Source organism: Triturus cristatus, chromosome 6 (genome assembly GCF_964204655.1).
Source record: "Triturus cristatus chromosome 6, aTriCri1.1, whole genome shotgun sequence".
NCBI lineage: Eukaryota > Metazoa > Chordata > Amphibia > Caudata > Salamandridae > Triturus > Triturus cristatus.
In genome coordinates this window covers 1,228,794,574-1,228,818,451 of record NC_140589.1, presented here as the reverse complement: position 1 = coordinate 1,228,818,451, position 23,878 = coordinate 1,228,794,574, and the positions used below count along the sequence as shown (strand labels likewise).

Genomic DNA, 23,878 nt, shown 5'->3' with positions numbered 1-23,878 from the left:
TGCAAATAGTTTAATTGAAGCCAAGATGGAGCACTTCTAAAAATCATGTTTTCGGGCTCTCCCCTTAAGTGTGGGTTCAATGCATTCCACAATCTAGAGCCCAGGTCTCCATGTTTAATCCGATTGAACGCTCATTGGGTAACAAAGTGTGCTGATGCAGAAAGCAGGATTCTGTATGGTATTAGACTTTGAAGGCATGTGTATCTTAACCATCTACCTGAATAGGACTTGTTGATGGAGCTTATGTCCACTGAGAACCAATGTAGTGTTTTTCAAGCTGGCGTTTGTGCTCATGCACCTTTAGGTGCGGGCACAGTCTGACAGCTCAGCTCAGCGGAGAGGACTTTGCAACCCGTCAAAGAGCTTATTTGTGAGCCTGGTGCACTTGATGGTGTAGTAACGAAAACGTGCATTTGCGTTTCAAATGTCCGATCCTGCAGCAGCACACTTACAAAGCCCACACATCATGTGTGGGCTTTGTAAGTGTGCTGCTGCAGGATCGGACATTTGAAACGCAAATGCATGCACGTTTTCGTACATGCCAACATTTCAGAAGAGCAAAGTGGGAGATGTAAAAAAAATAAATCGGGAGAATGGGGCCTTGAATCTGGTTACTGTCATGTGTGACACATGACAGTAACCCGATTCAAGGCCCCATTCTCCCGATTTTTTTTTTTTTTAAATCTCCCACTTTGCTCTTCTGAAATGTTGGCATGTACGAAAACGGGCATGCATTTGCGTTTCAAATGTCCGATCCTGCAGCAGCATGCACTTCCAAAGCCCACACATAACGTAACCCGATTCAAGGCCCCATTCTCCCGCTTTTAGCAGCAATGTAGATGCATGTCCGCACCAACAGAGAACAGAATCTAATTTACCTTTCTCGACAAACACCACGGTCACGATGGCACTGGCAGTCACGTCAGTCACGAGTCCTCGACGACCGTCACACGAGTCACGACGGGTCCGGGAGAGCTGACACACACTGTACACCGCCGCCACGAGGTGTGTATGCAGACAGTGTGGCACCGCTGCGTGCGTGATGACGCGATGGACTGCAGAGAGTGTGCTGCGCATCTCATGGCCAATCACTGTGTTCAGACATAAGCCACAGTGATTGGCCATAGTTGCGCGGCACCCAATGCAGTTTCGTCCTAGGCTGCCGCGCGGGGTCTGAGACTGTCTCAGGCTCTCAGCCAATCCAGAGACGCTGCATTAGCAGCGCCTGCCCTGGATTGGCTAAAGAGCACGGATAGGGCACGCCCGGATACCGAGGGAAGGGGCTGCTGCATGAGGCAACCCTCGGCCTCTCGGCCCCCTCCTCTCAGTACATAGTACATGGCAGACAGTGCGGCGAATGCGCATGCTCGTGCTTGTCGTGAGACAAACTCGAGCATGCGCAAATACATTGCGAGCCGCTGTCAGTCAGTGTCAGTGCTCGCCCCCCGGCCCCACCCCCTTGATGTCCCGACTCCCGGCCGCTACACAGTAAGAGGCAGAGCTGAGCTTAATTGCTGGATTTGCTGCAAGCACACCGCGTCGCGTGCGTGCGTTAAGTGGGGCTCCGCCCCTGCGCCCCAATGGACGCACCGCCACTGGATTTAGTAGAGGGTCCGTGTTAGTGTGAGCCAAGTCCTTGGCAGTGAGGAGGCTACTTGCACCAGCCAATGTTTCCTGTCAGCACTGCCTAAAACAGAACTAACTACTAACCATGAAAGAATGTAGAGGATATAGCGTAATGGTCAGAGCTGCTGATCTCCGAGTTGGGGAACCAGGTTCGTCTCTCTGCGTTGGCTCAACTTCCTGTGATTCTGGGCAAATCACTTAATCGAGCTCCCTACAAATTCATGTGTCCGTAACTGGTGCTCATGAAAAGCGCCGGTGTTGATGCTGAGTACCCAAAACCACTGGCTCAAATTAAGCACTTGGGTCCTCGTAAAAACGCAGTGCTATAGTTTTGTTGTCATTGATGTTACAAAGAGGAAAAAAGTGCCGGTCTACGCATGGCAATGCACACACTGCACAGTGGCTCTTTTACAGCCACTATATTGTGAACGTATGGACTTTAGTGGTGCAGCTGTAAGAGAGTTTCCTTAATCGCCAGTAATGTAATGCCATCCCTGTGGAGGACTGGTTTAGGTGAAAATTGTATAGGATTTTTATGTACAGGTTTTCAGACCGGAAGGTGTGCAGTCTTTTTGTATCCAACTAAGGAGAACTCTAGCTATCACTGTCATGTGCCAACTCCATTGTCTGGTTATAGCACCTCCCAAAAATATAGGTGTCAGGGGGATGTTCTCCCGTTGGACAGGCATCCTGCATTCATGGATAGACTGGGTTGCTGTCTGTAAAGAAAGAGCTGTCTTGGACCACGACTTGCTCTCACTCATTGGCATAAGGGAGATGTAGAAAACAAAGTCATCAAGTAAAGACTCTCAACTGTCAGCGCCCACTTTGCTTATGTACGTGTTTTCCTGGTAGCATCTAAACGGTGCTGAAGGGGTTAATTGCCATGAATGAATACTGCAGCTGAGAAACGTATATGTAGTGTATAACGGTGTGACTCGCCACATGTCCCATGCATGTGTTCTCGCGGGCTGAGTCACACCGCATGTTTATCTTCAATGGTGTTATGTTTTGATTGTGCATTGTAATTTACGGCCCGTGCCGGCGGAGAGCGGTCAGCATATATTCCAACTGGCCTGGTCAGTTATCTCTGTGATCGTAGCTGGCCAGTCGCTGCCTGTCGTGGTTGCTGTACTTTGGAATAAATCCAGTTTTACTTACCTTCTTGCAGTCCATGAGTTTTATTACAGTATACCTACTTACCTTTAATTTTTTAGGTCTTGCCTAGGCAGTGCTTGCGCTGTCTCTTCGAGACATGCTGTATTCAGGATATGTTCATAAAGCTCTGCCCATTTTCCGCCCATCTTTTTAATTTGCTCTTGTCCCTGTCCTTTGTAAATGGTGTCTTTTCATTGGTCAATAGACTTAGTAGTCCCTCCTCAGAACCGCCTTGTCTCTTCTTGTAACCTCCCATGAGGACACCCCCTGTTACATGTGGTGTTACTCCCTAGGTTTTAATTACAGCATTAAGACACTATTTTCTTAAATGGCTTTAGGAAAGACACACACTTGGTCCAAAGTTTGGCTGGAAGTGGTTGATTCACTCACTAGAACAGCTCACATTTGTATGAGACCGTCTATAAATTTCCCGTCATCAGCTCCACACGGAGTACAACCTAATCCGAAATTTATGTATTAATTCTTTCGTCACATTTCAAAGCTACTAATTGTATATATGGCCATAGCTATTTGAATGTACTCGTAGTACTGTCTTGCATGCAATGCATTATGGGTAGGGTGGATTTACCATATCTTGTACTGGGTGTAGTACCACATGTGACCAAAAGAGGTCCACAGTGCTGGGGCCTTGCTCACTAGGGACCTCTAGAAGCAGCTTATCGTACTGCACGAGACATGCAGTGCTGGTGCCTTGCTCACTAGGGACCTCTAGGAGCAGCTTGCCGTACTGCACCGAGATATGCAGAGCTGGTGCCTTGCCCACCAGGGACCTCTGGAGCAGCTTGCGGTACTGCACCGAGACGTAAAATGCTGGTGTCTTGCTCACTAGGGACCTTTAGGAGCAGCTTGTGGTACTGCACTGAGACATACAATGCTGGTTCCTGGCTCACTACGCAAGCATGTGCAATGCACTAGGTTTCGCATTACTGAAAGTATGAGCTATTGGTGTTGCATTATTATTTGCAACGCCAATACCTCAAACTATCAGTAATGCAAGACCTATTGCATTGCAAATGCTTGCTTCAAAGTGTGATAGCTAAGCTCATGTAACCCCATTTTAAAGGGGATCGATGTGAGTATTTTGCCATTTATATTGAGCTTTGCACCCTGTTGGGGGTGCTGAATCCAATTTTCTGATGGGTAGCCCACAGCAAAGTGTGGCGGAGTGCTTGTTTAGCAGTCTTGTATTTGTTGTAATACAGTGTAGAAACTCTTTTGATGTCAGGGGTGCATGATAAGGGAGATGCTTGTGTCTTCCGCTGACGGCAAAAGCACGCATCCCGCTCCGTCCTGTCCTCATTCCTCCACATGAGCCAATACTTTTTAGTTACCTGCTGTTTATAGTTTACACAAGGAGCCATCCTCCGGCTTTGTAAAATATCTTCTTAGACAACTTCCACTTTCATTATTTGTTGGAAATGGCATTTCTGCAAGACAAATGTGAGACGAGAATTTCTCCGGCTTCCATGTTGTCGGCTCGAACAGCAGAATGGCAGAGATTTGGTAGTTCTTGTTTGTTAAGTCTTAGTCTGGCTCTTCTCTGACCTGTGACCCTTGCAAAAACAATGTTTTATGTCTCCCAAGTTAACTTTCATTGGGATCTCTTCTGCAAGATTCCTGCCAAATTGCCCCTATTCACTGTTATCTCTTATCTGACTTAGGTCCAAAACAATAGTAGCCAAACAGATAACGTTTACTGTTTACGAAAACTCAATAACCCCCACATGGTGCCCACTCCAGAATAGCATGCAATAATCTTACCCATGTATCTCTAATAAAACAACCAACATGCGTTGTAGTTTTTGTGGTCGCTGTTGGCCGCAGCTTTATTACTATTATATGCATAATCATCTCTTCATTTTTACAACAGCCTGATCATATTGTTATGGCCCGGGCCATAAATCACCATTGTGAACTGTCATACATTGCTTGTCATAAATCATTTGCTTTGCTTACATATCTCATAGCTTGTCATAAATCATTAGCACATCCTAGATTTGTAAATCTCCCTGCCTGTTCGTTGATCCGCTCTTTTGCAGGCCTATTTCATTTGTTGCCATTTATGGGTCATAAAATTGTTCTGTTGGTTTCCACGCTCCTTGCGTGTGGGGCGGGGGTAGCCTTTCCCCAGACTTAGGCCCCAACTCGCTATCTTGTTAGTCTCTTTTGTGCCCTGGCGTCTGGCAGGGTCTGGGCTGCGAGTGCCGTCTCTGTTTGCTATCCCCTTTTGTCAGGCCTACTCACCCTGCCGTAGGGCATCCCAAAGTGAGTGGCCCTACTCGTACACACGCCCTGTCGTCGTGTCTCCATAACCAACTATTGTACCCTTTCTCATCTTCTTATCCGCATCGCCATCAGGAAAGCTAACGTCTTCCTGCGGCTCCCCCCCTGCTTCATCAGTTTTTTTGTTTTTATTTGCAGCCTGCCAGAACCATTGCTCCCCACAGCTTGTCCCAAAACACCCTCAGTCCTTCATACGATAGGTGAACCCCGTCCTGCCCATAAAGCTCCGTGCGGCCCGGGTTGATTAGGCCGTGCCTGATGCTCTTCAGGCCATTGATTTTACAGAACTTGCTTAACGCGATGTTAAGGTTCGTCCTTGAGTTTTCAAATGCCTTATGTGATGGAAGTGCTACCGAAGCACATCGCCTCCTCTGTTAAGTGCGTCTGGATAGCCTGGAGGAGATCTTTCCTCCCCAGCTGGGCCAGGTTGTTCCCCCGAGGTGGATTATCAAGATGTCTGGACGCCACGCTGTGTCAGCCTGTAATTCCTGGAGTGTCGCTTTCAGCTGGTCCATCTCATCCCCGGGCAACCCAGCCATCGGATGCATGTGTTGACAAGCCTTTTCCTTTTGCTTGTGTTCCCTCCGCTGCTACCATGACTGCATCCGGGTTACAAATGAGTACCCACCACCCATAACAGTCGGTGGCGCCTTCCTGCTGAAGCAATAATCACAATGTCAGATGCCCTCCTGCTCGTGAGGCTGTGCCCCCCCCACAGTCCCGCCGGTCCTGGTGTTGCTAAGTTTGTCTACAATAACTGGGGTCTCACTTAAGTCCGGTATGCCTTTGACCGCCGCATGCTGATCGCCTTGATCCCCGCCTCGGTCATCCCATGTTGGGCTGCCGTGGTAGCTGCCCCAATCCTAAATGAATGAGAGCCGAATGCGGCCGGGAGCGTCCCTGCTCTACTGAGGGCTTGGCGAATCACTGCTGTGAACTGAAATTTACGTAAGAGGCTCCCATCCCTATGTTTGAAGAGTGGGCCTTCCCCTGTTGGTCGTGATGTCAAGTAAGTTAGGAGGCAGCAGACTGCGCAGTATCTGTGGTCCTTAATGCACCCCAGCCGTACCACTGCCATATGCCAGCCTGATCCGTTTTTAAGCATCTCAGCAGCAGCTCCACCTCTGCTAAGCCGGGCTTGACGTCAGCTGCTTGCAAGCAACGCACCGCAAGGCCTGACTGTAGGGGCTACAACCTCACTAAGCCTAAATGCCCCAAAAATTAGGTTGCGAAGGCTGCCTTGAAAAGGTTTAGCTCGCATGTGTCCCTTGCTATCAACCCCCGTGTGTCCATGAGCAGGGTCAATTTTGTGAAGTCTATGGGTTGCTGGTTGTCTGCTTTGTCCCTCTCTGAGGGCTTCCACCCCTTCATTGCTGCTTTAATGTAGTGAGAGGTAATGGAGTCCCGACCTGTGATTATATTGGAGAAGTGAACTATTGCTGTCAGGTTGGTCTGCACCCAGGATCTTGACTTTCTGTTCGTGAATGCCCACTGAATGAACTGCTCAACAGCGTTTCTCGTCTGCATCTCCCGGTGCCTGGATTTTTCCTATTTGCATCACTGTTCCTGCATATTTCTTGTAGCGCATAGCTGCTTCAGTGGTGAGAGCCTGGTTCACTACGCCGCTCCCCCAGCTCCAAGATGATACTGAGCTGTAGTGTGGGGAGCAGCGCCTTTTAACCTCCCCACAGCTTTCCCGCCTCTGAAGGCGGTTTGTCCCCATTGGGGGATTCGAATAAAGCCTGCCCCCCCATTGGCCCGGCGGTTTGGCACCTCTCTATCGCACTCTCGGCGCAAGGGGTAGCGCCCATTCACTTCTGGGCGCTTTGCAGCGGCCCAAACCGGATTCTACTGGGGGCTCGGCGGCTGTTATGGTGCCAGCCTTCAAGCCCTCTATGTGGGTGGCCTCTGCAAAAGTCAGTCTGTCTGAATGACTGTTTTCCCCCAGCAAAGTGTGCTGTTTGGGTCTGGTCGACACTGCAGCTGATGATTGCTCTGGTAGATCACTCTTCTCATGAAGTGAGTTCATTTGTGCGTCAAATGATACACTTTTCAGTCTATGGTTTTTAAAATTGGTGCTCAATTATATTCCGCCAAGATTTCTTGGGTTGGTAATAGGATCCCTAGGCCATTCCAGCTCCACGTTTGTAACGCCCTTCATTCAGGTGTCACCAAAGATAAATTTGCTCTGTTGATAAAAAGCCTGTTCAAACAGAAGAGATCATGCAGTCACTGCATTCAGAGGCCTTTACTGGCTTCCTGGGTAGGCCGGAGTAAAATGGAAATGCCTTTCTATGCAGTTGCATTCAACGGTGTGAAAGGTAGTGATCCAGACTTTAAGTTAAAGAATCATTTTTTTAATCTAGGTTTGTGAAAACACCAGTAGTGATTTAAAGCTCAAGGGCTCCAAGGGGTGTTAGTGAGCAAGATGGGGAGGCTGCTGAAGTCATCTGTGCCCTGGATGATTTTGCTCGACAGTTAAGCTCTTAGCTGCGAGTTCCTCCATCCTAAAAACGGCGAGGCCAAAGGAGGATCGGGGCATGTACCCTTTTTATAACCAACCCTCCTCCTACCCTCAAGTAAGGCCAGGACAGAACACCGTGCAGTTTTAGAAGTCAAAGAATTTTTTTCTTTTTCTTTTTTTTAAATCTTTTTCATTGTAATTCCAAAAACAGTGTCAGATGGAGAATTTTTTTTTCTTCGGATCTACCAAAAAGCAACATCTTACTTCACTAAAAGAAATACTCCGTGCCTCATCTGTCCTTTTACTAAATGCCACAAAAATCAACCGTATAACTCCTGTACTTGTCTGAAATGGCTGCCCTTTGCACCACACCGCTCATTGAGATCTATCTGCCCCATAAACGGCGGCCTAAACTTCGCCCTAAAACCATGCACGAACATTCAAGATATCTGAAAGTTTCAGGAGTCTTCGAAGTAAGAACACTCTGACACTTACTACCCTGCACTTAAAAAAAACAGGAATCGTGAAAACCAATAAGTGTGACTTTGGCAAGCATGTATATTTTTTACATATTTATTTTGCAAGCATATGCAATAGAAATTTAAAGTTTGAAAGAATTGGAAGGAAAGATTGTCCCACCAATCCTAGCGCTGACTAGCTCTACTTATTCGTTGTATGTAGCAATTGACCAGTAAAAATACCATCCCTCATAGTCTGGCCAACCACTGGCTGGAGTGAGTGTTATAATGAAGACCAACAGCAGGTAAGAATGTAACTCTTCTTTAATGGTCTATACACCATCACAGGATCCATCATAACTCAGGAAGGGTGCAGTGGAATGTTGGTGACAGGGACAGGGTGAAACCAAAGGGAGGAGAGGAGGAGGGGGGAGAAGGAGCGTACCAAGTAGCAGGATTACAACACACCTCCCTGCATAGGGCAAAAGAGAGAGGAAAAGAGCCAGGGGAGAAAAGGGGCGAAGACGGAGGGAGGAAGCGGGGGAGGACAAAGAGCCTAAAAGAAGAAGGCAGTATAAACAGGCAGCGACGAGGTCACTGCAATAACATGTAAGCGGATGAACAACAAGGCTTGAGAGAGGACAAGGAGGAAAATTTTACATTATCTCTCACTTAACACAGTAGTCTCTGGTCCAGATAGGTGAGCTCCTTGTTCTCAGAGATCTTCTGGGACTGAGAGTTTGAGACTCTGTCTCTGGGTTACTACCGTTGTCGAAGACACCCCCTTGTCCATGAGGAATGATTCTGTCCATGCTCCATGTTTGGCCATTGTCGAGATGGACTACATTCTTTCCTACACTAGATATTTTGCATGGATCCGAAAATCTTGACGCTTCTTTCCTGCGTGCTTTAGGTAAATCCACCCAGACCCAATCTCCTTCTTCGAACATTTGTTTCTTTACATGTTTTGTCTGGTCGTATCTGACTTTGTATTTAGCTTGGTGTTCTTCCACTTTTCTTGAGATTGCACCTCTGTTTACCACACAAGTGTCCTTTCTTGACCCTACAGGTGGAGTAAGTTTCGTCTTCGGGATCCTTCCTTTAAGAGAAGTGAATGGGGAAACCCCCAGTAACACTATTTGGAGAAGTGCGATAGGCCCATACCATTTCCACTAACGCTGAATTAGCTGGTGTCCCCATTACTTCTGCCCTCTGCAAACACTCTTTGAACAACCGGTTGATCCTTTCCACTAAACCATTTGCACGGGGACAATACAATGCAGATTTGTGGTGAGTGATGCCCCTGTGATTCAGAAACTCTTTCATATTGTCCGAAGTGAACTGTACCCCATTGTCTGTTATGAGGGTGTCAGGTAACCCCTCCTCAAAGAACACACTTTCTAAGAATTGTCTGAGGACTCTTGTGTCGATTTGATGGACGCATTTGTAGACCAACCACCGTGAGTGATAGTCCACCAGCACGAAGATGAAGCGTTCCTTCAATGTTTTTAAGTTGAGAGGACCAATGATGTCCAAGGCTAACTTTGACCATGGACGATCAGGCACTTCGACGGGAGAAAGGGGGGGCTTGCGGGTCTGGTGAGTTTTATCACTACGGCTACAGTCTACACAATTTCTCACCACTTGTTCCGTCATGGCGTCCATGCCTGGCCACCAATACTCCAGTCTGATTTTGTTCTTGGTTAGACTCCGCCCTAGGTGTCCTGCGTGTGCCAGTCCCACAATCTTCTCTTTCAAATTCTCTGGTGGAATAACTTTCTCCCCTCTGCAAATCACATTACCTTGTATATTAAGTTCTACTCTGACATCCCAGAATTTACCTAAATTTGTAGGAATGTCACTCTTGTTTTCAGGCCAACCATTCTTGATGAACTCTTTGATCGAACACATTTCCGCATCAGTTTGCATACTTTCATTCCATTCTTCCTTGTTCAAGCAGGTAAGTTGCAGTATCACATCATCACATTCACAACTAACCGGAGCACGCTCTCCCTCTGATGGAGACCGTGACAAAAAGTCAGCAACCGTGTTTTGATGACCTGGCATGTATTTCACACAAAAATTGTAGCCTTCCAGTCCCAAAATCCATCTAGCAATTCTGGGGGTGGTTTTGTTGGCTCCTTTGGTGGTGAAAGCAAACATCAGCGGTTTGTGGTCTGTCTTCACCGTAAAAGGAATACCCCACAGAAAGAAGCGGAAGTGTTTGATCGCCCAGAAACAAGCTAATGCTTCTTTCTCCACCACCGAGTAGTTGATTTCAGCACCCTTTAGAGCTTGAGATGCATTTGGGTGAGACTGGCCCCCAACCCTTTGTTGCTTGCATCCGTGCAAAGGACTGTGGTTTTGTTAGGGTCAAACCTACCCAGCGATGGGGCAGAAATTATGCTTTCTTTGACCAAATCAAAGGCATCAAACCACACAAATGAAGTTCTGGATTTGAGTAAGTTGCGTAAGGGTTCCACAATGGAGGAATAGTTCCGCACAAATTTGGAATAATATTCGAAAAGGCCTAAGAATGATTTGAGGTCTTGAACACCTTTGGGGGCCACAGTGTCCCGAATCGCCTTAACTAGGTCCACTTTAGGTTTGATACCATCTTGAGAGATGGTGTGCCCCAGGTACTCAACTGATCCCACTCCAATACGACATTTCTCTTTTTTTTTAGAGTGAGGCCACATTTTTCCAAGTTGGTCAAGACCATCCTGAGAGTGGCATTATGCTCGGCTAAGTCCTTCCCGTAGATTAGTATATCGTCTTGGAAACAGAGAGTTCTGGGAAGGTCTTTCAAGACGTGCTGCATGATCCTCTGGAAGGCAGCCGCAGCGGATGCCAACCCGAAAATGGCCAGTTTTAAAGGAAATCTCCTAGAGTGGGTCACAGAAACAGCGATTAGGAGAGACAAGTTTCTGTTGTTGGGAGATTTAAATATCCACCTGCAAGACGCCCTAGATAAAGGGGCGGTGGAGTTCCGGGAAGAACTTCACACCCTACAGCTAGAGCTAAAAGGTCAGCTGCCTACACACAATCGTGGGCACCTGTTAGACCCAATATTCGCCAACTGGGAGGGTGTTTTAGCCGCTCCCCCGGTGCCCCTGCCCTGGACAGATCATTTCTTTGTTCCGTTTACTATTCACTTGCCTAAGCATAAAGCTGGCGCTCCCACCCCTCTTAACTATCCTCGACGTAAGTGGGCAAGATTCTCCCTGCGAGAGTTTAATAAGGCTCTCCCTGTGCAAGGGCCCCCAGGAGGGATTGACGTGACAACGGCAAATAAATTGCTCATTGACCGTATCACGGCTGCTCTGGACCACACAGCCCCACTGGGCCGGTCAACTAAAGCTGTCCAAAGACAAAGAACTGCCCCCTGGTTCAGCGAGGCGTTGCGTTGTGCCAAAAGGGACTGCAAACGAGCAGAAAGACAATGGAGAATGAGCTATGATGATCGGACGAAGGAGGCCTACCTCACTAAGAGACGATTCAATCATAATAAAATTCGGATAGAAAAAGCCACCTACTATGCAGATAAAATCTCTGGGGCAGAAAATTCGGCCAGAGAATTGTTTAGTATATATAAATCTCTATCCACCCCAAAAAACGTTACTGGAGATGAAGATTACTCAGTAACAGCTTGTAATCGTATTGCCAACTACTTTGGAGACAAAGTGCGTAAGATTTACTCCGCTTTTCCCGACACGCCACCCCTAGCGGAAGAACCTGCAGACTTAGCAGGAGCTGAAGTCGATCTAGATCTGCTACTTCACTTCACTACTCCTCCCCCGGAGGATCTTGTCAAAATTTGCAGATCCGTCAGATCTGGCTCCCCACGTGATCCTGCTTCCCCAAAAAGGTTGTATGACAGCCTAGAGACACTAGAACCCTATATCAGGCATTTGCTAGATGTCTCCTTTCATTCCAGTTCTTTACCTGAGGACTGGAAACAGGCTGTGGTGCTTCCTCTTCGGAAGAAGCCCAATATCGGCTTCGACAAGCTGGATAACCTATGCCCCATCTCTCTCCTGCCTTATTTTTCGAAGGTAGCAGAGAAGGTGGTAAATAAGCAGCTAACGAAATATGTGGAGGACAGCAACCTCCTTCATCCGACTCAATTCGGGTTTCGGCCACGCTATTCCACGGAGTCCGCCCTTCTCAGGGCTTCCGAAACCCTCAGGCAGGGCGCTGACGAGGGTCAAACCATGGCTCTCATCCTTTTAGATCTGAGCGCGGCGTTCGACACTGTGGCACATTCCATCTTGCTACAGTGTCTGAGCAAAGGTGGGGTGAGAGGGGCAGCGTTGAAATGGATTTATTCATTTCTTGTTGGCCGTGGCTTCCAAGTAAGGCAGGGGGACTACTACTCTGAGCGAATCGCTCTGGACCAGGGGGTGCCGCAGGGCTCGTCCCTGAGCCCAACACTTTTTAACCTTTATGTAGCCCCGATTGCCTCCTTGGTAGAGAGCTACGGCCTCCGAATGGTATCCTATGCCGATGACACGCAGCTGGTCATCTCCCTATCGCGCGCACCCGATCTTTCGGCGGGCACCTTTAGAGCCTGTATGCAAGATCTAGCTGCCTGGATGTCCGCTAATTGCCTGAAGCTTAACGGAAATAAGACCGAGGTGCTTGTCGTAGGGGGAGATCGCTCGGCGTGGACGTCGGCATGGTGGCCTCCTTGCTTAGGTTCAACACCTATTCCGTGTCTGAAAGCGAAGAATTTAGGCATCTGGTTCGACTCCGACTTAACCTTCGGCCCTCAGATCAACCGGGTGGTCGGATCATGCTTTGGGACCCTCAAAAGTCTCAGGAAGGCACTGAAGTTTCTACCGGTAAAGGCCCGTCAAACCCTTGTGCACGCATTGGTCACCTCTAAGATGGATTATGGCAACCTCCTCTATCTAGGGACTCTGAAAAAGAATTTGAGCCGTCTACAGGTCCTACAGAATGCCGCTGCTAGGCTGGTACTTAGACTACCCAGAAGAGCCGCATCTTCGATGGCCCTTCGGTCCTTGCACTGGCTCCCAATCAGAAGTAGGGTTGATTTCAAAGCACTCTGCATGTGCCATCGGATCATCAACGGGAGGTCTCCTCTCCCTTTGAAAGGACTGCTGTCGCCTTATGAACCGCCCCGCTCCCTCAGATCTTCTGGCTCAGGACGCCTTGTTGTCCCCAAGGTATCAAGAGCACGGATGGGCGGAAGATCCTTCAGGTACCTTGCGGCCGTCAGATGGAATACATTACCCTTAACACTGCGTCTCGAACCTTCTGAACTAATCTTTAGAGCTAAGCTCAAAACTGCATTATTTGAACAGTAAGTATGCACATCTGTAGGTTCCAGTTAGCAGCCGCTCCTTAGCGCGGGGACACGCCGCTGTGCGTCACCAAGCGCTTTACAAAACCCCCTAAATAGAAATAGAAAATGCAAAGGAATTGGAATGCTCCCAGGGGTGTCACAAAGGAGGTGAGATGCCGTGAGTTAGGATGAAGCTCCACCTGGTGATAGGCAGAGGATAGGTCGAGAACGCTGAAACAACTCGCACCATTAATGAGGGTAAGCACCTCATGAATACGTGGAAAAGGGTGCCTGTCTACCCATATGTTCTGGTTAAGGTCCCTGAGGTCTACACATAGCCTGATATCCTTACTGGTAGCCTTGGTGGTAAGAACAATGGGGGCCAACCATTGTGAACATTCTATGGGTTCAATCGCCCCCAAAGACAGCAATCTGTCTAACTCATTACGAAGGGGAACGTGCATTAAATGTGGTATGGGTCTGGCTTTGTGTGCTACCGGCTTGGCATTTGATTTTAATTTGATGGAATGCTGATAATTCTTGAGTAAGCCTAGGTCATCCGAAAACACTTTGGGGAAATCATTGCAAACATCCATCCCTCCCACTGAGGGATCGACTAAGAGGACCTGATCGGGACTGTTGGGATCTAACTTAATCCCGAGTTCCCTCTGGTGTTTCCATCCCAACAAGTTGGACCCCTTCTGGGTAATGTAAATCTTGCCCACCGTGTTCCTCCCTTTGAACACTATTTCCTTAGTGGTCATGCCCAAAAGGGGTATGGGGTCCCCGTTGTAGCCTCCTGGTTGAATGTCAGGGGGCTGTACCGTTCCTTCCCATGAGGGAAACGGTTGTGAAAATACTTTAGCATCAACAAGGGTGTATGGGGAACATGAATTAGCAAAGACAGTTAGGGTTTTGTTATCAAGAGTGATGTTGCAAGAAGGAAATTTGTCCGTGTTGTCAGGGTCTTTTAGTTGAAAAATCAACTTAGGATCGGGAAATGATTGGGGCTCGATCTCCAACACAGATTTCGAGCGCTGATCGTGACAAACCCTGGACAAATGTCCTTTTTTCCCACATTTGTGGCAGACCACCGAACGTGCTTGGCATATCGGGTTGTTGGCTAAGTGTGTTGGGCTCCCACACCTATAACACTTGAGTTTATTGCTCTGAGGTAAGGTGTTAGCCATCTTATTTTTGTGATCTTTGCTTATGGCATTGACCTCCATGGTTTTGCCCCCTTCTCCTTTCATTTCGACCATACAATCAGCTGTGTGCTCAGTCCCTACCGCTATATCAATGGCTTCCTTGAGGTCAGGATTGGCCACTAGAAGCCTCTCCTGAATCTTATGATTGTTGGTGCACCTGACCAACTGGTCCCTAATTAGGGAATCCTAAAGGGACTCAAACTCACATGTGTTCGCCAGACCCTTTAAAGCTGCGATGAATGGCTTAACTTTCTCATTTTTACCCTGTGTTCTTGAAAAGAACTTGTCTCTCTCTAACACTACATTTATTTTCTTACTGAAATGTTTTTGTAGTTTGTTTACTGCCACCATATACACATTCTCATCTTCATCACTATCACTTCCACCTTCTGCATTAGTTCAAATATCATCATAGACTTTACGTCCCTCAATGCCCAAATTGTGTAACAGGGTGTGTAACTTACGTAAATGGGAGAATTTCTCCCCCCCGATAGCAATTAGATAGGACTCCAGTAACCCAAACCATTGTTTCCAAGGCAGAACCGGTTCTCCTGCTTCGTTAAGGAAAGGTGGGGGCTGCGACATATTAGCAGCTGCCATAATTTAACAATAACTGGTTGGGGGAGGTAAAATAAAGAACCCAGGACCGAGACAGCGTTGGTATGAATGAAAGGAAGCAAAACAACTTAACTAACTATTGCTTTACCATCCCCCAAAAAGCACAACTTCAAGTACATTGCAATACAAAAATAGAAATAAGAAAATGGTACACGTTAGGACAGTCCGCAAGGAATACGAAGAAGAAAATCATCAAAATTACACTGCCATACTGGTGAGCATCACCACACATAGAAAAACCCTTAGAACTTGTGACCAAACAATATTTTCCACAGGAGGAGCTGAGCCTGTCAGCGTACGCGGCCAAGCACGACCAACTGTGCCCATCAGTGATGACAATATGATACAGCTGTGCCCGTCAGCGTGAAATGACAGGCAGGACAATCTCAAAAGCTGAGCCCATCAGCGAAAGAACAAGAACTGAATACTTGATGGAGGAATTCCACAACTGCTACGTTGCGAGGAGAATAAAGCTGGAGGCTCAAAATTAGGGAAAATATCGTTCCATAGGCTGTATTCCCACACCGGACTGAAACGTGGAGCCGCACTGCCACCTGCCGGGTGAAATCGGAACCACACCCTCCTTTCACCTCCGCTGAGGCGGATCAGCTGCGAGCGCGCGGAATCCTGTCAGAAAACAAGCGATCCCCTAGGCGAGAAGGCACAACTTCCCAGGAGGCACCAACAAGGAAGGCGACCGCACAGATAGCGCCTCAGACGGCAGCCAACATCACCAGCACCGGTAGGCGACACGCTGAGGCAGAGGGATGCAGTCTCTCGCCACAAAGGCAGGCCGTCGCCGAGGGATACTAAGTCGGGAAGGTCACAGAGGCACAAGCTATAAGTGGAAAGCGCCAAGCGCTGGTACACACACCCACCAGCAGCCGACGGGGCAGAGATACCGCTGCAGGAACGGGAGCGGCAGCGCTGGGGGCCCAGGCAGGGAAAAGTCACACTGCCACTGAGGCGCTCGAAGGTGATCAAAGCGCTCCTCTAACGTGAACAAAGGCGATCAAAGCGCTCCTCCCAATAGCGCAAGGCAAGCATTAACATGAGGAAGCACCCAGTCCAAATACAAATGAAATTGGCAAATGCGCTTCCATCAGCACATGGCAGGCAGCCGATAAACGAAGCACACTGGCACAGTCTTACTTGGTGAAATTGAAGCACCACCGGTTAAGGACAGCCAGGCACTCAAAACCGCCGTCAGAGCAGGAAAGCTGGATCTCTTGAAGAAATTGGGGATGGTGGTGAGCCGTCCCCACACAGCGAATCGTCGCCAGTGTTATAATGAAGACCAACAACAGGTAAGAAAGTAACTCTTCTTTAATGGTCTATACACCACCACAGGATCCATCATAACTCAGGAAGGGTGCAGTGGAATGTTGGTGACAGGGACAGGGTGAAACCAAAGGGAGGAGAGGAGGAGGAGGGGGGAGAAGGAGCGTACCAAGTAGCAGGATTACAACTGACCCGTGCTGCGTGCAGTGATGGTCAGTAGTAGAACGCGAAGAGCAGTTTAAAAGGCTAGATGATAAAAAGGGCTCATCCAAACCCCCTTGTGCATGTATAGAAGTATGTATTTTTATTTATATTTTTTAGTACATGAGGGTGATGACTGTCTGTTCGCCAGACCTAATTAAAACAAGCATTGGCAAAGCCAGTAGGTTTCGGCAATCTGAGAGCTATTGCAGTTGTCAGTGTCTTTTAGCCTTATGAAGTGGTGTGAATGTATGTGGTGTGAAGTTGGAATGTGTAGTATAAATATGTAGCATGATTCTGAATGGATTTGTGTAGTGTAAAAATAAATGGTGTGGGTTTACTTGGAGTGGCATTGTGTGATGTCGAGTGGCATATAGTGGCATTGAATTATGTGGTGTTTTGTTGAATTATATTGTGTGAATTGCAATTATGTGATGCTAAATTATGTGGGTTGTAGTGGAATTGGTTGTGGAATTATGTGGTGTTGAGTGGAGTTGTGTAGTAGAATTATGTGGTATGGTGTGCAGTGGAATGATGTAGCTAGTAATTATATGGTATTGAGTAGTGGAATTATGTAGAACACAATGGTTTGGAGTGGATTTATGTGGAGTGTAATGTGGTGTGGAGTGTAATTATGTGGTATTGAATTATGTGATGTTGAGTGGCATGTGGAGTGTAATTATATTGCATGGAGTGGAATTGTGTGGCTTTGAACTGTGTGTCCTGGAATTGTGTGGCATGGTGTGGAGCTGAATTTTGTGGAGTGGAATTATGTTTTGGAGCGAGTGGATATATGAGGAGTTTATGTGGCATGAAGTGGAATTATGTAGATTGGAGTAGAATTGTGTAGTGGAAATATCTAGACTTGAATTGTGTTGCATGGAATGTAATTATATGGTTTGGAGTGGAATTGTGTTGCATGGAGTGGTATTTTATGAAGTGGAATTATGTGTCATGAAGCGGAGTGAAACTATGTAGAGTTCAATTTATTGGCTTATAATTGGGTGGCATGGAGTGGAATGATGTGGAGCCGAATTGTGTGGCATGGAAGTTTGAGATGTTGAAATATGTTGTGCGTAGTGGAATTATGCGGTGTGGATTTGTGTGTTGTGGAATTGCATGGCAGTTGATTGTGTGGTGTTGAGTTGAATGCTTCTTGTATTCACAGGCCAGCTGAGGGCAGGGCGCAGTCTGTACGGTTGGCTATAATGTCCATTGATCTCTGCAGGACTTGGATTGCTGCAGGCAGCATATCTACTGCAGTGCTGAGGGAGCCTCCTTCATTGGAAGTGAGACAATGTTGTTTCTCTTTCCTCTCAACCCCTGACATTGCCTCAAACGGTGTGAATGCTATCCAGCAGCTGTTGATGCCTCACCTGCCAGCGCTCGAGTCTTGAGACGACTTCAACTTCGGGCAGATGGATTTATAACCGCTTTGAAATTTCAACACAGGCCAGTGGTGTTTCTGCCTCTCTGACTCTGGTAACATATTTATTTCAAACGTGCATCGGCTTGAGGGGCAGAAAAAAAGTTATTCTCTTCCTCCTGCTAGACCATGGCAGCTTCTCTGCAGTGATGTTTTCTTGGATACCCATTAAATTACGAGCATCTACATTGGCAGCAATTAAACCAAGAAGCAGGGTTTTTGGTTTCCTGTCCAGAAATGGTGCTGGGTGGTTGGGGGTAATAAAAAAAAATGAGTAAAGGCAGCGGATGAGGAGGGAGATAGAGAAAGACGCACATTACAGCACACTCTGTGGAAGGAGAGTAGAAACAGGGATGGGGCAGATTGTAGGAGACAGAACAAGTGAAAACGCAAGCAATCGTGTGGAGTGCACGAAGAAAAATTAGCTCCTATAGAGGGAGCAGTGGATGGGAACAAGTACTTGGTCCATGCTCTAAGGGAGGGCCAAACACAAGAAGAAGCATGCTAGAGACAAACTGGAATGGAGGGCACGAGAGCGACGTCGGAGCGAACAAATGGTAAATGTATGGGCGGGCTGAAGCGCACTGAGTGTAAACATGTCTCGAAGAGACAGCACAAGAGCTGTCTAGCTGAGACCTAAAATACTAAAACGCAGTTTTGCTAGATCCTTAACCGGACACTCTCCAAGAACCTCGAACACTCCTGACATACGTCTGCATCTTTATGAAATCATTAAAATGTTGTCCTCGTGAAACCCCTTAAATTTAACATGTTAATCAAAAAATCACTACAGATTAGCCAGCCCCTGCAGTACTGTACTTTCACTGTTATCTTATTTTGAATTACCTGCTTCTTAATACCGTATTGTTCCTAATACTGTTCATGAATTGATATTATTTAGGCTCCTCCTACTGTTGTAATGTTATACGGTTGCATTATTTACTTATTGTATAGCTCTCTCCCAGTTTGTATTTCTGTCCTTGCTACTCCTCTCAGAAATGTTAGCATAATCGTGGGATAGAGCTTCCTTACCCATGTAAATGTTTTTTTTTTTAAAAACACTGCTTTTTTAACAAATATTTCTATAATGCTGTATAGCAGTACGCTGGCATCTGTTTGGTCTACTATGCGTTCGATAAAACAATACAAAGTAAAATAAATAAGACGGTGTGTGACTGTGAAGGAGGGTTCATGCTGGCGTATTTACTTTTCACCCTCTAACTTTCTATGGTTCCCCATTGAATATAATCCTGCAGCCTATAATGCACACAGCCCTGTGCTCCTGACATGTGCATCCCTGGTACTCCGTTTAGAAGCATCCTCCTGTGCTCCCCACAGGGCATATCCTGGTGTTTTTCCTAAATCTCTTCACCTAGTACTCCTGTGAAGCGCATCACCTTGTGTTCTCTTGCTGCCACCCTCCTGTGCTCTGTGACGCCCATCACTACGTATGTCCTGTTGTACAGTTACCTATGATTGTTGGTTTATGTGCAACAATTTGTTGATTTGTGTGCACTGGGGACTGTATGTCTCTTAGACTTATAAGAGTGAGTGTCTTTAGGGGTGTCAATTTGCGTGCAATTTCGATCTGTGCATGTGCTGCTGTACGTTGTACGCCTTTAGGTACATGCACCGTACTAAAGGCAAAACTGCTTGTTTTGCCAATGTGTCGCTCTTTTTTGTTCCCTGCTTAGAGTTTATGTAGACGTGTTAAAAAATGAATGAAATAAAAAGCTTTAGTCTGCTACTTTCACAGCTTCAGACTTAACAAGACTTCTAAAAGGCCTGACCTTTTGGCTTTGTCAATTCCTGTTTCATTTAGTGGACCGAGCCTCTGCAACACTTACCCATGAAATAATTTGGTAAACTGAAATCCATCATCAGCATTAAGTTCATAGCTTGCTGCTATGGATTTTTAGTTATTTAATGAAATGGTAGTAAATGTAAAACTGAGTTTATGTAGCGCTAAATACTGATGTTATATACTGGCCCTGTTGTAGGCTTGGGCGGAGTTCCGCTATGCGGAATTCCATGAAGTGACCACAAAACTCCACCGCGACACACGGAGTTCCGCAAACAGTTTTGTGTTTTGGGTCACATGGTTCGCGCTGATTTTTAGTGCCGGGTGTTTGTCCCGCGCTGGAAAATCGGCACGAACTGGACCATGTGCAGCACAAGAGGGTGCTGCTTCTTTCTGCCACTTGAGTACATTTTCTACTCCAGTTCCATATTCCTCAACGCGAATGGAAGGTTTCTCAACGCGACCTGTGGCGGCCACCCGTGACCGCCCGCGTTGAGAAATCTCGCCGGGAGGTGGTCTGGAGTAAAGTTTTTCTCATTCACGCTAGCCAACTTAACGTTGATGAGCGAGGAAAAAAGTCAGCTCCGTTTTTCAGAGCTCCGCGCACTACTCTGCGTGGGAAAAACTCAGCGAGCGGAGCAGGTTTCAGGCCCAGTCCTACCCTGTTGTCAGGGCTGCAGAACTGTGTCAGATCAAAGAACCAAGGCAGAAAGCGATGAAGTGATTTACTTAGATTGATGCAGTCAAGTGTGCAAGGTTGGGTTAGAATCCTGGACTCCTCATTCCAAGGCCTATAGGGAGAAAACCTGTTCGCCCAAAGCTGCTTCCTTTTACCTTCAAGCACATCCTGGGTCCTATAGGAGGACAGGCATGGCTTTTGGCTTCGTACCGAGGCAGTGGATGGTATTCTGTATGCTGTCAACTTCTATGCATATTGAATAATAACCGAAAACAGTTTTCCTAAGATGTGAAGTTGGCCCATGTAGCTGCATCAGAGCAGTCACTACTTTTAAAATTAAACAAACTAATTCTCTAAATGGCTGCTCACTTGCTGATTCCGGAACCCTTCGCTAACTCGGTCTTCCACCCTTTATGCCAGTAGAGTCCAACATATTCCTAGATGGCAGGATCCATGCAGATTATCAGAACATCGCTGAAGGTGTACATACATTAAATCTAAAGGAATTTTAGTTATTATGTCAGTGGTTCTACCAAAGTTTTGTCCAGGATCTAATTCCCCGAGCTTACGTTGGGGATCTTTCATTCAAACAAAATGTCTCTTAAATTTTTGGTGATCAGTGTCTTGAGGGTCCTGTCGATAGCATTAATAATTTTCTCGATTTTGTTCTTTTCAGGTTGGCACCTATGCGACTTTACACACTTTCCAAGCGCCACTTTGTTCTTGTGTTCGTTGTGTTCTTCGTTTGCTTTGGTTTAACAGTCTTCATTGGCATTGCAGGTAAGACTTTATTGTAACTATCATTTTAATTTTAAAAGACTATTTTTTTCTTTGAATGCGTTCGCCTAATCAGATCTCTTAAATGTTGGAAACCTTTAGGCCAACTTTTGTTGATAGTTGTTTCTCCTTCAAGACTGCCTACAGAATGAGAAACCAACCTGTGTCAACGTCCTTGAAATAAATACAAAACATGAAATCATGTTATAAAATCATCAATACTTCTGCTAGATCAACCATGACTAGGTAGTGATTTACTTCAACACATTTATTGACTTTCTTGGAAGGTGCCAACGAGAGGTGAAACCCTTACAGTGGAATGTGTGGAAAGTTCTTCCTACAATAAGGGATTCGGTGGTAATTCTGTGCACTTTTGGTAGTCTTTGGTCCACCAACATTTTGCCACTCAAACAGGAATTTTGTGGCTAACGTGTGGGGAATTCTGAATTAAGCTTTAACTGTTGGTTGATTATGACTGGCAGGCCCTGGAGGGTTTGACTATTACATGCAGACAAACACAAACAGAGGCAAGCACGCGCACTTGAACACACAGACAACCCAAGACACAGAGAGTCACACAGACACGGATACACAGACAAACCGGCACCGAGACAGAGAGACATACAGGCACTAAGACGGACTGTAGATTGGGAAACACACATGGACATTTTGAGACGCATAGACGGACCGACTTGAGACAAACGCATACAAATTGATATAGGCATAGACCTACAGAGACAGAAAACAAGCATTTGCAATGCAATACGTCTCGCATTTGTGGGGGTTTACGCTATTGGCATTGTACATGACAATGCCTTTTAAATGTTTTGATAATGAATACATAAATAAGTCATTGTCATGTACAATGCCAATAACTCAAACTGCGAGACTTATGCAAAGAAGCTTCCGCCATTGTCCCGCGCTGGTTAGAAGGTGAAAGTGCGCATGCTGTGCTGAATGTTGCAGGAAAGCATGTCGTGCCTGAAGTAAAAGAAACCACTTAACGAAAATAGTGCTTACAGACTAAAAAACAGACTCGCCGTGTAACAACCGAAGTAAAAGGGCCAGTCCTCTTGAGAGGTTACAAATAAAGACAAGGCGGTACTAAGGAGGGACTAACAAGCCTATTAAGGAATCAGAAGCCAGCATTTACGAAGGACAATGACAGAAGCCAATGACAAATATGAGCAGGGCTTCTAATCCATATTCCAATACAGTATGGCTGCTGCCCAGGTTCGACCTAAAAAGTTCAGCTGAATAGGGACAAATCTCTCTCTCTCTCTCGCTCGCTCACTCTCTCACTCTCTCACTCACACTCACTCACTCACTCACTCACTCACTCACTCACTCACTCACTCACTCACTCACTCACTCACTCACACTCACTCACTCACTCACTCACTCACTCACTCACTCACTCACTCACTCACTCACTCACTCACTCACTCACTCACTCACTCTCTCTCTCTCTCTCTCTCTCTCTCTCTCTCTCTCTCTCTCTCTCTCTCTCTCTCTCTCTCTCTCTCTCTCTCTCTCTCTCACTCTCTCTCACTCTCTCTCTCTCTCTCTCTCTCTCTCTCTCTCACTCTCTCACTCTCTCACTCTCTCACTCTCTCACACTCTCACACTCTCACACTCTCACACTCTCTCACACTCTCACACTCTCACACTCTCTCTCTCTCTCTCTCTCACTCATGAAAGCAGGCTGCGGGTGATATCTCTGTAATGATAAAGATCAGTAGTATGTCACCAAGGGTCCAGGAAAGCTAGCCTGAGACACTATGACAAGCTTTGAGGTAGTAGGGTGTGGTTTGATTTTACCATTAAAAGATTCAACAAGGCCAAAGTTTTTTAATGAACAAGGCGGGCCAGGACTCCACTCACCCTGGGCAGCAGTGAACTGCAGTTCCCTGAGAGGCCAGTACATTCACTACCATTCAACTATAAGTACACAAATAATATACAGTGTGTTGACACAATAGCAGGGTGCTATGAATTGCTTAATGAAAAAAAATTCACTGTTGCATATGATAAAAAGTCGCCCCTCTGTACAGTATAAAATATTGGAAATTGCAAGAGTTTCTGTGTGTGAATAAGGGGATGAGACTGGAGACTTAAGTCCCTTTATCGTCGCAAAGCTCTGCGGTGACTTACAGTATTCTTAATAATGTAAAACTGAGATGTTATTTTATCCTGTATATGTAGGCCGGCCAGTCTTGGGTTCTGGACCAAGGCAGTTTGCATGTTGAAGTTTTGAGCCTATACTTTCATTGTAAAAAGGAAAACTGCATGTCCCAGAATGCAACATATTGCAAATTAAACATCATTTTCTGAAAGGAAATAGAGTGTAAAAGGTCTCCCACTTGATGGAATTTTTTATATTATTTTTATTCATAATATTTTTTATTATACTAGCAGATCCATTACTTTACTACCAACAACCATAGCAGCTTAAAAAAACGTGATGCCTGAATGAATTTTTGCCTTTGTTAATTACTTGGGCCACTTTCCAGTTCGTGTTCTTTGCCCACTGTTTCACTCCAGACATATCAACCTTAGGCAAATCGGA

At 46.4% G+C, this 23,878-nt stretch overlaps 1 protein-coding gene across 2 annotated transcripts in view; it reads left to right on the top strand.

Moving 5' to 3' along the window:
• The window catches only part of TMEM181 (transmembrane protein 181), a 402,172-nt gene that overhangs the window by 161,727 nt on the left and 216,567 nt on the right, over positions 1-23,878 (top strand). For both annotated transcript variants that reach the window (XM_085612151.1, XM_085612152.1), the window contains exon 2: positions 21,209-21,312. In XM_085612151.1, coding sequence (XP_085468277.1) covers positions 21,209-21,312 — 104 coding nt within the window. The remainder of the gene's footprint in view (positions 1-21,208; positions 21,313-23,878) is intronic.